Source organism: Amphiprion ocellaris, chromosome 2, assembly GCF_022539595.1.
Source record: "Amphiprion ocellaris isolate individual 3 ecotype Okinawa chromosome 2, ASM2253959v1, whole genome shotgun sequence".
In the NCBI taxonomy this organism is placed as follows: Eukaryota; Metazoa; Chordata; class Actinopteri; family Pomacentridae; genus Amphiprion; species Amphiprion ocellaris.
In genome coordinates this window covers 35833865-35849049 of record NC_072767.1, presented here as the reverse complement: position 1 = coordinate 35849049, position 15185 = coordinate 35833865, and the positions used below count along the sequence as shown (strand labels likewise).

The 15185-nt window shown below is 38.8% G+C and overlaps 2 protein-coding genes and 1 long non-coding RNA gene across 8 annotated transcripts in view; 2 read left to right on the top strand and 1 right to left on the bottom strand.

Moving 5' to 3' along the window:
• On the top strand, positions 1 to 1406 carry LOC129350951 (uncharacterized). Its single transcript, XR_008604549.1, has 2 exons — positions 1 to 397; positions 490 to 1406. It is a non-coding gene; the product is annotated as an uncharacterized LOC129350951 (long non-coding RNA).
• Positions 1407 to 1416: 10 nt separating this feature from the next.
• Positions 1417 to 9121, top strand: LOC118470909 (uncharacterized). Of its 2 annotated transcripts, none has more exons than XR_008604548.1 (2): positions 1417 to 8963; positions 9053 to 9121. XR_008604548.1 is itself a non-coding variant. In XM_055019251.1 (2 exons), the coding sequence occupies exon 2, from the start codon at positions 2336 to 2338 to the stop codon at positions 8477 to 8479; it is 6144 nt and encodes a 2047-aa protein (XP_054875226.1). In that variant the 5' UTR covers positions 1417 to 1804; positions 1894 to 2335; the 3' UTR covers positions 8480 to 9121. The 2 variants fall into 2 exon arrangements, 1 of the variants encoding a protein (XP_054875226.1); XM_055019251.1 differs by having other exon boundaries at positions 1417 to 1804; positions 1894 to 9121.
• Positions 9122 to 10506: 1385 nt separating this feature from the next.
• osbpl1a (oxysterol binding protein-like 1A) overlaps positions 10507 to 15185 on the bottom strand; it is a 31318-nt gene continuing 26639 nt past the window's right edge. For 3 of the 5 annotated variants that reach the window (XM_055018294.1, XM_035948836.2, XM_035948837.2), the window contains 7 exons: positions 14161 to 14250; positions 13021 to 13147; positions 12750 to 12866; positions 12536 to 12659; positions 12353 to 12443; positions 11194 to 11214; positions 10507 to 10713 (listed from right to left, as the gene is read on the bottom strand). In XM_055018294.1, coding sequence (XP_054874269.1) covers positions 10611 to 10713; positions 11194 to 11214; positions 12353 to 12443; positions 12536 to 12659; positions 12750 to 12866; positions 13021 to 13147; positions 14161 to 14250 — 673 coding nt within the window. In that variant the 3' untranslated portion in view covers positions 10507 to 10610. The remainder of the gene's footprint in view (positions 10714 to 11193; positions 11215 to 12352; positions 12444 to 12535; positions 12660 to 12749; positions 12867 to 13020; positions 13148 to 14160; positions 14251 to 15185) is intronic. The other 2 variants (XM_055018301.1, XM_035948838.2) reach the window with 1 other exon arrangement.

The window sequence follows — 15185 nt, the reverse complement described above, 5'->3', positions numbered from 1 at the left end:
ATACATGCAAATCTGCAATGATGAAGAATGATGAATATAGATATGCCACCAGAACAGTAAAATTTAATCTAATTCACTGTTAGGACAGTGGAGTAGAAAATGAAAAACTGATGCAGTGCTTTCGAAGTATTGCTGTTTCTATGGAACAATTATGGTGCTATTCATCGTCCATGAATATCATTTTTAGTCATCATCCATTCACTCAGTGAATGAATAAATGACAGGTTGTCTGTGTGTGTTTGTGCAGGTTGAGCTCAGTGTGGAGAAAAGCTCTTTTCATCTGCTGGTTGATGGGATCAGAGTGACTGACGGTAACTTATCCAATGACGAAGGTTCAGCTTTAGACCTGCTCAACCCCGTTTATCTGGGAGGTGATCCAACAAGCAGAGCCACTAAAGTTCGTACCAAAAACTCAAGCTTCATCACACATTTTCCCACACACTTTTCTTTTAGTTTACACACTGATCGTCGTTTCTTCTCCTCCCTCAGGGACACAATATTCCCATGAAGAGTCTAATCAGCTGTGTTCGGGATTTCAGAATGAATGATGTGGTTGTCGGTGAACCTGAGGCCAGTAACAAAATCTTACCCTGCTAATAAAATGCTTCGAATGAGTCATTAGTTGTAAAGAAAAAAAAAAAAAAAAAAAAAAAAGCAATTATAGCCTCATTTGTAAAATCCTAGAAATGTAACTATGAATGAGAGAATCTCCGCGTCTGATTTTTTTGCTTTCCCTGAGAATCATTCACATTTTGGCAGACGTGGTTGTTGTAAATGTGTAGTAGATGACTATAAATGGATAGCTTGCTATATTGCTGTTGCTATAAATTGAGGGTAAATCACTATATATCAGTAATAGATGACTATAAATTAGTAATGCATTAAATGTTTTTTACTCAGTAATTAATTAATTTTGAGTACTATAAATATGTAATTAATTCAATTTCTGTAAATGACTAAGAGATAGCTACTATTATGTAATTCATTACTATTAATGCATGATAAATTACTATATATCAGTTATAGATCACTTTACATAAATAATAAAATACTGTAATCGTGCTATGTATCACTACAAAGGAGTAACAGAGAGACTAAATGTGTACAAGGCTAATTTAGATGAGTTATGGATTACTCTAAAAGTATAATAAAACATTAAATATTTTAATTCAGTAAATTCATCAAAAAATATGGTAGACAACTTAACATGAGTAATAGATTACTTTGGAAGTAACAGATAAATGAGCATTTCATTAATCAGCTATACTCACTTTATCCTGCAGAGGGTTGTGCTGGGCTGAAGTTTATCCAGTTGACTCCGGAAGAGAAGCAAGTTACACCCTGGACAGGTCGAAATGAGAAATATAATACAATTAAAAAGTGATAAATTATCTTTTAAAAAGTAATAGATTACTGTATGTGTAACAGCTGCTGAAGTAAAGTTAACTTCATCGTTTTACCACTAGGAGGAGCTGTCGCATTGGTAATGCTAAAAGTAATTTGCTTGGTGCGCAGTTAATTTGTATAAATATTGTTTTTATTTTCCTAATATTGTAAAGTGCTTATTAGGCCAAGGTAATGCATACTAGTGATAATAATTGGGTTTAAACTAATATAAAAATTGTAAATGCTAAGTCATGTGAGAGGGCACGGCCAGGTTACTTCCTGTTTTGTTGCTAAGCTAAAGAGAAGCAGCCGACACGGCAGACAAGGCTCCCGACCGAGTGTTAAATAAAAGTATAAAAGAAAAGAAATAAGCAACTTCCCAAGTTCACACCGTTTGCTCACTTAGCAGGCCAAAGTGGTATGTTTATTTTATTATTTGTGTTTATGTTTGTGTCAATGTATTAAAGAAGCAAAGCTAATTGTATGTACATCACTTTTCCCCACCAGTTCTACGGTGTACTCTGTGATGTTAAAGCCTCAAGAAAGTCACAGTAAAACATCAGTAAAAGAAAAGAACCCTTGTGTCTTCGATTTGTGAGCAAGCCGGCATAGTAGAACACTTACTGCCCCGGAGAAGGCGAAGGACAACACGAGGTGGTCGGGACCGAAGCTGCTAGCAAGAAATGCTACACCACATGCAAGGAAAGTATCACGTGCTTGGACAAATGCATTGAACAAGTAAAGAAGCAAGCTAACAAGTAAAAGGCTTAAAGGCAAGCACAAAAGTCAGTGTCTTGGAAGGAGCACAAGTATTTGTGAGCTGTTATTAAAGATTCAATTGCATCCAATACCCACACGTGGCATTTCTCTGCAAAGGAATAAATCTTATCACAAGGATAAAGAGATTAAAGCAAGTCAATGAACAAAACAAGCACTAAAATAACGCAAAATGGCAGATGAAGATAAAGTTATAACTCAGACCACTGAGGAAAGCAGTGCAAATAATGATGTACAAAATGATGAAAATGAGGAACAAAATACAGAAGAGCAGACAAATGAAGAAGAAACGCCACAGCCCTCATCCTCAGTTGAAAGCACACAGACAGAAAATGTACGCAGAAGTCAGCGTGTACGCACACTCACTGAAAAAGGGAAATCCTTGCAACAAGAAAAGCTAAGTGATTTAATAAATGATTTTGAGCGTCTTTATAAGAAGTGGAAATACCAAATAAACGGTTTTAAAAGAATGTTGAAACATAAAGACTTTGATTTAATACCTGAAACTGTGAGTGTGATTAACACTATGATGAGTGATGTCTGTGCCATCTATGATGCTATCAGAAAGATAGAAAGTCCTGATATTGAAATAAGAAGAAAATGTGATGTGTGCTGGGCTATCAGTGAAACGGCTAGAGCAAAGGCTAAGTGTCTTTTGGAAGAAAATGGTGATCCAAATAGCATTCTCTGGCCTGACTCAGAGTCAGTGTTTGAAAGTAGTACGTCCAGTGCTTCTTCTAGGATTACCTACAAGTCAAAGTCTGTGTCAAAGAGGTCTCAACACTCCTCTATAACACTGCGACAAAAACAAGAAGCTGCAGCTGAAGTAGCAGCTACTGAAGAAGTCATTAAAATAATGAAAACACAGCATCAATGTGAGGAAGAAATAAGAGAGCTTGAAGTTGAGGATGCAAAGAAAAGAGCTCAATTTCTAACAGAGAGCACCACAATAAAGACAAAGTTAGAAGAAAAGAGAAAGGAAGTGGAACTATTAAAAGAGCTACAAAAGCATAATGCAGCACAAGCAAGATTAAAGGTGTATGCCGAAAGTTTAAGCAGTGAGGATGAAGAAAGACCTCTTGTTATCCAACCTAAGGAAACACGAAGCAGTTCTCTCCCACAAACAAACACTCTAAATGTACACTCAAAACCATTCATCCCTTCACAAGCCAAATGTGCCACAACTCAACCTACTGCACCTCTCCAAGTGTCTCAAACAACTATCTCCACTGCAAATGAAGCAGCCTCCATTGATCTTGTAAAGACTCTAGCTGAAGCAATCACTGCAAACAGAATCCCAATCCCGGAGCCTGCAATCTTCACAGGTGATCCACTTCAATATAACGATTGGAAATTGTCATTTCAAACATTAGTTGATCGCAAAAACCTACCAATACAAGAAAAGCTCTTCTACTTAAGAAAGTATGTTGGAGGTTCAGCTAAGAAGGCTATTGAAGGAAACTTTTTAGTTGGAACAGACACTGCATATTCTGCAGCCTGGGAAATACTCAATGAAAGATTTGGAGATCCTTTTGTTATAGGAAAGTCATATCGTGACAAGATTCAGTCGTGGCCTAAAATCAACACCAAAGACAGCAAAGATCTACGTGAGTTCGCAGACTTTCTAAGCAGTGTTGAATCAGCCATGCTCTACATTCAAAGTTTACAAGTGTTGAACGACTGTGTCGAAAATCAGAGAATAGCAGCAAAGCTACCTGATTGGCTAAGCGCACGTTGGAACAGAAAAGTGACTGAATTCCAAGATGAACAAAAAATGTTTCCTGATTTCTCTCATTTTGTCAAGTTCTTGAATAAAGAAGCCAGAATTGCATGCAATCCAATCACATCACTGCACGCAATAAAGCCAACTGAACCGGATAACAAGCATTCTTTCAAGGACAAGCCAAGACGAAACAACATGCTGAATGCTAAAACACTCAGCACAAGCTCAAACGAAAAGACAAACATTACATGTCTCTTTTGTAAGAAACTAGGACACACAATTCACAAATGTCGAAAGCTACTGGAAAGGTCAGTTGAAGAAAGAGTAAGGTTTGTGCAGTCAGAAAAACTATGCTTTGGTTGCCTAAAGCCAGGTCACAACTCAAAGAACTGTACATCCAGAAGTGTATGTGACAAATGTCAGAAACCTCATCCAACTTGTCTACATCAAGAAAGAGAAAAAAGAGATAAAGAACAACAAGTAAAGGATAATCAAGAAAGACCAAAGACAAATATGACTACAGAAAAGGTGTCAGAAACACAAGAACAAGAATCCACACAAGTTACATCGAACAGAGTTGTGCAACAAAGGTCAAAGGGTTGTACTTCCTCAGTTATTCCAGTTTATGTGTCAACTGTTGATGAACCAAATAAAGAGAAGCTTGTATATGCCCTGCTCGACACTCAAAGCGACACCACTTTCATCCTGAAAGACACAGCTGAGACATTACGGACAAAGTCTGAGCCAGTCAAACTCAAGATTTCCACAATGACATCTAAAACAAAGATTGTGTCAAGTTACAAGTTAAAGGACCTACAAGTAAGAGGCATGAACTCTGAAATGAGAATCAAGTTACCAACAACCTATACTAGAGACTACATTCCTGCCAACAGGTCTCATATTCCCACAAGTCAAACGGCAGAGAATTGGTCCCATTTGAAACATCTATCAAAGGAGATGGCACCCAAGCTTGACTGTGAAGTCGGATTACTGATTGGATATAATTGTCCTCAAGCTTTACTCCCACTAGAGGTGGTCAGTGGTGAGAGAAACCAGCCATTTGCACAGAAATCCCTGCTTGGTTGGAGCATCATCGGCTACACTGACACTGGAGAAGATTATGAAGATGAAATAGGAGTAAGTCACCGTGTCATTGTAAAACAAGTCTCACCAGTTCTTGAAACAAGTCATAACCTCAAAACTGAAGTCCACTTTGTGAGTCGAAACGAAGTAAAAGAAATCACTCCGGCAGAGATAGTCAAAGTGCTGGAAATGGACTTTGTTGAAAGGACTATTGAAGAAGACTCTATGTCACAAGAAGATTTACTGTTTCTGGCCAAAGTAAAAGAAGGCATCAAACACAAACAAGATGGCCACTTTGAAATGCCACTACCATTCAAAGAGGAAAGACCTGAATTACCAAATAACAGACTTTGTGCAGAACACAGGCTAAAGTGTTTGGAAAGACGTCTCAGGAAGGATGAGCGCTACTTCAAAGACTATGTAGCATTTATGCAAGACATCATACAGAGAAGCAATGCTGAGAAAGTGCCAGAGGCTGAGCTAAGTAATCAACCAGCATGGTATATTCCTCATCATGGCATTTACCATCCGCAGAAGCCAAATAAGATACGCGTTGTCTTCGATTGCTCGGCAAGGTTTCAGAATACATCATTGAACGAGCATCTCCTGTCAGGACCAGATCTCACAAACACACTCGTAGGAGTTCTGTGTCGCTTCAGGAAAGGACAAGTAGCAATCATGTGCGACGTCGAGCGCATGTTCCACCAATTTCATGTTGCCTCACAAGATCAAGATTACCTCAGATTCCTATGGTGGGAGGATGGTAACATGCAAAGGCCACCATCAGTGTATCGCATGAGAGTCCACCTGTTTGGCGCAGCGTCCTCGCCTGGATGTGCAAACTTTGGATTGAAACATCTAGCCGCCAAAGGTGAAACCAAGTTCAGCCAAGTCGTAGTGAAGTTCATACAGCGCAACTTCTACGTGGACGATGGTTTGGCAAGTGTCGACTCAGAACAAGAAGCTATACAGCTTGTAAAAGAAGCAAGAGAACTTTGTGATACAGGAAAGCTGCACCTGCACAAGTTCATTAGCAACAGTAAAGAAGTACTTGATACTATTCCAAAGGAAGAATGTGCAGCAGGTGCTACTGACCTGGATCTTGCACTAGGAGAGCCGAAGATGGAAAGGGCCTTAGGGGTCCAGTGGTGTGTAACATCAGACACATTTCGCTTCAGAGTTGTCATAAAGAACAACCCCTTCACTAGAAGAGGAGTGCTCTCCACAGTGGCCTCAATATTTGATCCACTTGGATTCGTTGCCCCTTTCATTCTCGTTGGCAAAAGAATCCTCCAAAGAATGTGTCAGGATAAACTGGACTGGGACGAGCCACTTCCAGAAGATCTCAAGCCTCAATGGGAAGCTTGGCTCAGAGACCTCCAGAACCTGTCCACTATCAAGATACCACGTTGTTATGTCCCATCAACATTCGACCAAGTACAACAGTATGAGCTACACAGCTTTTCTGATGCAAGTGTATCTGGTTACGGCGTGTGCTCGTACCTAAGAACTGTGACAAAGTCTGGAGAAGTACATTGCGCCCTTGTAATGGGGAAAGCAAGAGTTGCTCCTACTAAAGTGACAACGATTCCAAGATTGGAGCTTTCAGCGGCGGTAGTAGCTGCAAGGACTGCTAGCTTTCTCAAAACAGAGTTAGAGATCCAAGACATTCAGCAATACTACTGGACCGATTCCAAAGTTGTCCTTGGTTACATCAACAATGACGCCAGACGATTTCACGTATTCGTTGCTAACAGAATACAGCGCATCAGATCAAGTACCGAACCAAGTCAATGGCAATATGTTGCCTCTGAACAAAATCCCGCTGATCATGCATCGCGTGGAGTCATGACAAAGGAACTAGTGGAGTCCAACTGGTTCACAGGACCAAGTTTTCTGTGGGAAAAAGACATTCCAAAAGAAGATATCAAAGTGAAAGAGATTAGCATTGAAGATCCAGAGCTCAAGGTCACGCAAGTTTTCACAGTCCAAGCAAAAGAGCAGAAATCCATCTCAGAAAGACTCGAAAAGTTCTCTGATTGGACAAGAGCTGTGAAAGCAATTGCAAGATTAAGAAGACGTGTAAAGTATGTAAAGAACTCTAAAGAAATGTCCAATGAAAGTACTACACTGGAAGAAAGACAAGAAGCGGAGGAGTTCATCATACGCACAGTCCAACAAGAAGCATTCAGTAAAGAAATCAAGTCACTCAAGGATAAGAAAGAAGTCAAATCATGCCACTCTAAACTGCACCAGCTAAGTCCATTCCTTGACAAGCAAGATATCGTCAGGGTGGGAGGAAGACTAACAAAAGCGTCACTCCATCCCAACATCAAACATCCAGCTATCATGCCAAAGGAGCATCATCTGTCACGTCTGCTCATTAAACACTATCATGAGAAGATACATCATCAGGGTCGAGGAATGACCATCAATGAGATACGTGCCAATGGTATTTGGATAATTGGTTGCAGTACAGAAGTGTCATCATTCATATACAAATGTGTCAAATGCAGAAAATACAGGAAATACAACCAAGAACAAAGGATGGGCGACCTGCCATCTGAAAGACTAGAAGCTACCCCTCCATTCACATACAGTGGTATGGACTGCTTCGGACCATTTTGTGTGAAGGAAGGGAGGAAAGAAGTGAAGAGATATGGACTCTTATTTACATGTATGTGTTCGAGAGCTATCCATATAGAAGTCTTGGATGATCTTAGCACAGACTGTTTTCTTAATGCTCTTCGATGCTTCATTGCAATTCGTGGAAAAGTCAGCCAGTTGAATTGTGATCAAGGCACTAATTTTATTGGTGCAAGAAATGAGCTTCTAACACAAGAAACCAAAGAAAAGGTCAAAGAACTGGGAATCAGTTTCATATTCAACCCACCTGCTTCAAGTCACATGGGAGGAGTCTGGGAGAGACAGATTCGAACAATACGAAATGTTCTCAGATCCATTCTCGACCAGTCAACTTCAAGATTAGACACTTCATCGTTGCGAACATTCATGTATGAAGCTATGGCGATAGTGAATAGCCGTCCACTATCAGTCGAGTGCATCAACGATCCAGTCGGACCAGAGCCACTCACACCAAATCATATTTTGACAATGAAATCAACAGTGATATCACCACCGCCCGGAGAATTCGTCAAAGAAGATCTCTACCTGCAGAAAAGATGGAAAAGAGTGCAGTATTTGGCGAACATATTTTGGACTAGATGGAGAAAGGAATATCTGTTAAACCTGCAACAGAGAAGTAAGTGGAATAAGAACAGAAGAAACACAAAAGTCAATGACATTGTTCTTCTACAAGAAGATTGTGTTCCAAGAAACCAGTGGAAACTCGCCAAGGTCGTAGAAGTCACTCCAGGAGCTGACGACAGAGTCAGAAAGGTCAAGCTTCTCATCAGTGACACTACTCGGGACAATAAAGGAGCACGTTCAACTAAGACTGTTTTAGAAAGGCCAATACATAAGACTATACTTTTGCTAGAAGCAGAGTAAGGACTTATAAGTGTGTTTATTTGCTAAAGTTCGTAAGTTCATGTTGTGTTAACTTCTATTTAGGATCACACATACAGTAGAAGTAGTGTGATGGTGGGAGTGTAACAGCTGCTGAAGTAAAGTTAACTTCATCGTTTTACCACTAGGAGGAGCTGTCGCATTGGTAATGCTAAAAGTAATTTGCTTGGTGCGCAGTTAATTTGTATAAATATTGTTTTTATTTTCCTAATATTGTAAAGTGCTTATTAGGCCAAGGTAATGCATACTAGTGATAATAATTGGGTTTAAACTAATATAAAAATTGTAAATGCTAAGTCATGTGAGAGGGCACGGCCAGGTTACTTCCTGTTTTGTTGCTAAGCTAAAGAGAAGCAGCCGACACGGCAGACAAGGCTCCCGACCGAGTGTTAAATAAAAGTATAAAAGAAAAGAAATAAGCAACTTCCCAAGTTCACACCGTTTGCTCACTTAGCAGGCCAAAGTGGTATGTTTATTTTATTATTTGTGTTTATGTTTGTGTCAATGTATTAAAGAAGCAAAGCTAATTGTATGTACATCACTTTTCCCCACCAGTTCTACGGTGTACTCTGTGATGTTAAAGCCTCAAGAAAGTCACAGTAAAACATCAGTAAAAGAAAAGAACCCTTGTGTCTTCGATTTGTGAGCAAGCCGGCATAGTATGTGTTCAATGGTTATTCTAAACATGTAATAGATGACGATCAATGATAAGAAAGGTGTAAAAACTTACATTAAATGAGTAACAGACTCATAAATAGGTAATGGAAGAACTGAAATGAACTACGGCAGCAAAATACTTTAAAAAGAGTGAATGTGCTGCTGGATGAACATTTAAAAAATGCAAAATGACTGATTCGCCTAACTAAGAAAAGAGAACTGAAGTAAAACCAGAACTTTCAGCTTTAGAAAAATGGCTGTCTCAGCAATATGTCATGTGGTCTGCTTCATATATTTGCATTCAGTATGTGCATTAAACAATATAATGTTGCAGAGTATTTAAGTTTAAGGCAGCTTTTCATCAACACCTTTTCCCACAAGTTCTTGTCTTCTACAAAACAAACGATTCCAGTGAGATTTCAGTTAATCAAAATGCTCTTAATTCTCACACTGGGACATCTGCATCGCATTTAGATGAATGTTTACCCACCTGAAGACGGCAAACAAACAAGATCAGGAGCCAGATGAGGCAACAAAAGGGCCCACTGGATCCCAACAGAACTGTGCATAGAGTTTGATGTAAAGCTTGACTCAAATTACTTCAAACCATCCTGTTAAAGAACCTATCAGATCGGATCAAACTTTATTTTCCTCTGAACTCCGTCTTGCATCTTGAGCATGCGTCACATAAACGGTAAGAACATACAGAAAAACATTCAAATGTTTAAGTTTTTGCAGGTGACAAAACTTAAAATTATGATAATCTCTCCATAATGCGATGTCATAAATCCCAAAAATACTCTTACATGTGCTTTATAATGAGCACAATAGATTCTGCAAACAAAAATGCTTAAGAAAAAAAAATCAAAATAGTGTCAGTTGGTTCTTAAAGTAATTTTTATAAGGGCAGTGTTAGTACAGAGAACGTACAATGTGGTTTTATAAGCAGACGTCCACCTTTTACTAACTGACACTTGTGGTTTCATGAGTTTAAGTCCAGAGGAAATAACATGATGAGGTCACTGACGGTTGAATCTGTGGAAAGTAAACATATATATATATATATATATATATAATATATATATATATATATATATATATATATAATATATATATATATATATATATATATATATATATCCACACACATAAACAGAGACAAAACACTATGATGAACATTTAAAAGAAGAGAGATGGACACTAAAACCATAAACCCGTCTACTGTGCTTAAAAAGTCCATTCTGAACACTGTTTTTAGTGTAAATACAAACTTACTGATTGTGGATATTTTTGTGCACAGCTTTCCCAACATAAAGTAGAATAAGGCCACACTGTTTAAGTACACTTTATCATATTGCTTGTAGCTATTCAATTTAAAAAAAAAAAAAAAAAAAAAAAGACAGTTAATGCTGCTCTTTACTGTACAGGTGTTAGCTCTCTGTATAGGGAATGTCCATTAGTAAATGTCCGGCTGCTGGCTGTATGTTCTGTCCCAGTATCCGCCACAGAAGAGCCAGTCCTGGGAGCTGATGTGGGGGTTTTGGCCCTGTTGAAACCACCTGAAAACACAAGCCGAAGACCAATTAGCATTCAGAGAGCTCAGTCAGAGGCACACAAGACGAATAAACCGGAGAAAGCGAGGAAGGAAAGGGTCAGGCATGCTTCATCTCAAGGTTATGGGTAATTTGTATGGGAGTTTTGGTTGGTATTTGTTTGACATTAACTGCACATAAACAGGGAAGGAGCGATTTGGAAGGAGGACGCCTGTCGTGTTTGAGTAATTGCATTTAGAACCAGTAAGTGGAGTCATGCTGGTGGAAGGAAGAGCGGATTGTTAACATTGTCTCCAAACTGTGATTCTATCATCAGTGAGCCTCTATTACATCCTAACAGAAAGCGTGACACAGCTACAGATCAGATTTACATTTAGGGTGTGAGACACAGAGAGAGAGAGAGAGAGAGAAGTGCTTGGAAACTACTGAGAACGCAAATATGATCACATCGAACATTTTATCGACAAAACAGCGAGCAGCTCTGACCTCGGGCCCAGGGCAGGACTCCTTAACATCAAAGCGAAGACGCAGCAGAAAAACAAGACAAAATGCAGTTTTAGCTCAAGCATTTCAAAGCAACAAAGTGTGAAACGGTGTAGACAAAGAAGGTAAAACCACAGCATTAACCACAATGAAAACTGCATAGTAAGTAATGACATGTAAGTGTGGAGCAAATTTGAAGCAAACTTTTCAAAAGACACACAAGGTTTCTAAAAGAAGACGCAAATGAGGCGCGTTTACATTAACTACATGGTCGCGAATACGCTCAGCTGCTAATGTCATCAGAAGTTGGCAGTACAGGGTAAGTTTTTTGGGAAATTTAGTCATATTTTCATTAACTTTTTGTGGTACGATAATTCAAAACGCGTATAAAAACATGTTATGAGCTATTTTGAAATTAAAATTTTGAAAAGTTCTTTAAAAAAAAAAAAAAAAAAAACCCACAAATTAGGCTAGTTTCCATTAATCGCTCTGGAGAAGGCTACATTACACGTGTGTAATAAACAGAGTAGAAGAAACTACAAAACAAAACCAGTTATTTGCTAACTGCTAAAACAAAAATCAAAAAGTAGAAACAAACACAAAGACAAAAGCAGAAACAGCTGATCAGTCATGTGAGTTAAATAATCGCTAAATCAGAACTTATTTATCTGGACTAAAGTTCATAAGATGGTATGCAGGAGACTCTGCAGGTCAAAGGTGCATCTACTACATACTGACTTCAAAGGGGCAAATACTTATGCTAACACTAATTAACTGGCATTACTTTGTTGAAAATCTAATTTCCTTTTGACATGAAAGATCTTTTTTGGGATATATTGAGTTAAAAGTTCGCTCCGTCACAATTTAATTCAAAAAGTTGATTCCATCTCATATTATGTTCATTCAGTCTTTTTTTTTTTAAGTAAAAAACCCCATATTCAGTGCAAAAAAATAAAAAGAAAGAAAAAAAGCACAGATGTGTTTTCAAATTGTGACTTTCTAATGTGGTAATTCAAAATGTTCCTACAAAATACGTTGTGGAAACACGGCTACTGATGTTTTATCCACACAGATGAAGGCTGCTGTAATAATATTGACAGAAACGTTTTTTTTTTGCATTAGTTAGCTGATTATCTGCTGAATAAAATGAAGAAAGTCTCACTTGGTCTTCCACTCCTCGTCAGATTTGGAGCGGTTTTTGCGAGCAGCTCTTTGCTTCTCCTCGAGCCTCTTCTTCTCCTCACTGGCGAAGTCTGTTTCAAAAACACCACTGGTGAGTCTCGTGTTTCAGTGGCAGGATTTTTCAGTTCATTTTCAGCTCAAGTTAATAATTAACAGCCATTACCGATGTCGCCGTTCTCCATGGCTCGTATGTCCGGTCTGAGCCTGCAGTCGGTCTGAGGAATGACTCCCTCCATCTCCTTGTGCAGCTCGTTCAGCTGCATCGCAAAGGACGTGAAGCTGTACATCTGCAGTTACACAAAAGATGCATGTTGTGAGCTAATATTAATCATCTTGCGCTCTAAGTAAGGCCTTAAGTGTGCATTGATGGGTGGAACCTGGGCTGAGTTTGCAGGTCTGGGTGCGATTCTCCACAGCAGCTGGCTGCCTGGAATCACCTCCACAGTGTCTGCAGCTGGAGAAGAAGGAAGCCCCTCCTGATCCTCACTGCAGCCCTGAACACCACCACAGGCAACAAAGAAAGAAGTGTTGATTATAAATGTTAGTCAGACCTGATGTGAATATTTATTTGGAATTTCACCCTTTATTTTCATTCATTTACATTGTTGACGTGATGAATCATGACAGTAAACTGATCCTAATTCGTACCGCTTTGCTGCTTTTCTTCTCCTCTGACCCCTTCTTGTCGTTTTTCTTGTGCACCTCAAACGCAGACGGATCAACGACATACAGACACTCGGTCCACTTCCCATAGAGAGCACACAGCTTCTTTTTGCTACAAAAGACACGCAAACATCCTCAGGCACAAACACAAGCAATGATTTTACTCAGCTTTATCCTCAGCAGATAAAAACCTCCCGACTAACAAAAGCTCTATGAGTCAAAATAAGCACTTTCATGTGTCAGAGATTTCTGCAAATTTCACTCAGATGGAACATAATCAGCTAAAAAAAAAGGGAGACAAAAAGCCAGTTTCATGCTCAGTAAACAGACTTTCTCATCTCTTGTTATCTCTTGTTGCTAAATAACTTCTCTCAAAGTCACTTTGTGTGTTGTGTGTTTGTCCATCTCCTCTTGTGTTTGCATATCTGGCGCTGCACATTTAGCCGTGTTCACTTGTTGTGTCCAGTCATTTATGCTGAGTCATTGGCTCGGCTCGCCCTCTCTGTTTAATTGAACCATCTGCTCCTCTTTGTTTTTGCTGTTTGCTGTTTTTAGCTGCCCTTCGCTGCATTAATGTCTCTTGACTTTCATTTTGCACCGATCCGTCAAGAGGCGATTACCACCGCAATGAATTATTAACTGTGTGAACTGTCAATAATTCATTGCATTCATTTGCATGATTATTTGATTTTGTAATGCCACACTTAAACTTTTTGCCCAACGGAGTGCTGCTGCTTTACTTTCTAGGTCCTGATTTACAAATGAAGCCTCTTTAAGCAGCTTATTGAATCATATCCGCTCGAAAATCCGGCTGAAGGAGGAAATATGATTTGGGAACCATCAGGAAGATAAATTAGCTGTTTGACACATTCATACTGAAGAAAACTAATCTTTCCAGACACTCGCGGGGTTCTCTGGTATGTTTCAATATGCAAAAAAAAAAAAAAAAAAAAAAAAAAAAAGATCTGTGATGAATAATCCAGTGCGTGAAGGTGTGATTTCTGATTTAAAGGTTAGAAGGGCAGAAGTTATTTCAGTCCCTGTTCTCATATCACAGCCTCTTCTGCATTCAAGACCAGAATAATGAGAAGTTTCATTATTTCAAAGAGTTTTTTTGCGCTGTACCTCTTATCCAGAATGTAGCCTTCAACTTTGTGCAATTCTTTTCCAAAAAGGCCACATGGTTTGAAATTCAGGCAGCATCTTTCACCAGTTCTGGATGAAAAGAGAGAAAAACAACATATTATCCTTTCACTCTGCTGGCTGAGTCATAAAACTTCCTCATTCGCTTTGTCGAACTTCCTCAAAGCATTTTCTTCAACTGTATCAGGCTTTTTCTACTTGATAAATACTCAAAATTTAGTTTAGAATATTTAAACTGGTCTGGAAGATTTCAAATAATAAGAAAAAATAACAAAGAACACATTGTTTTTTGTTCCTTTATATGGATGTAATTTGTTATAATGAAATTAAAAGATATGAAGCAAAATTCCTGTTTTGCTGTTGTATGTATCTGTTCATCAGCATAGTTTATCTCCATTTTGGTCCAGATTTAACCTTTTGGATTTGAAATGTTATGACTTCATTTTTATCCTTGTAGGTATCTATGTGTGAAATGTTGTCATAATTAGAATTTATGAGTTAGTGTCAAAATGTGGTCATTCTGTCCTTTGATTAGTAAAGATCATTCAAGCTAACTTTTGTGTCAAATTTACAGAAATTTACTTTAGGTTTTCAAGAGAAATTGTGTTCCTGAGGAAGAGATGGATGGACAACCCAAACACATAATGCCCTGGCCGGAGGCAGCATGGAGGCATAAACAGGAATTAGGAGTTAATAGCAGGTTCCTCTGGCTGGCCGGCCCACAGTGAAATGGTTTAACGAGCGATGCCGTCTGCCACGGCTCCACCATCACCACAAAGTGGTAGATAGGGCTGGTATTTTATTTCTAAACTTGGCATGGATGATGAGTCTCCATCTCCCAAAAGGGAAACCTCTCCTGTAACTTCCCTTGAAAGCTAATGACAGTGATTTGTATTTAGAATTGGAAATGCTGCTCTCTACAAGGCAACACTAAAATGCAACACAGCTCTTTACACTGTTGTGTGTAATCTGTTTTTAATTAGCAGTTCAGTCAGTCAAAAACAAAA

What these genes read in the sequence shown, in the direction of transcription:
- LOC118470909 (XM_055019251.1), top strand. Translation starts at nt 2,336, where the DNA reads ATGGCAGATGAAGATAAAGTTATAACTCAGACCACTGAGGAAAGCAGT.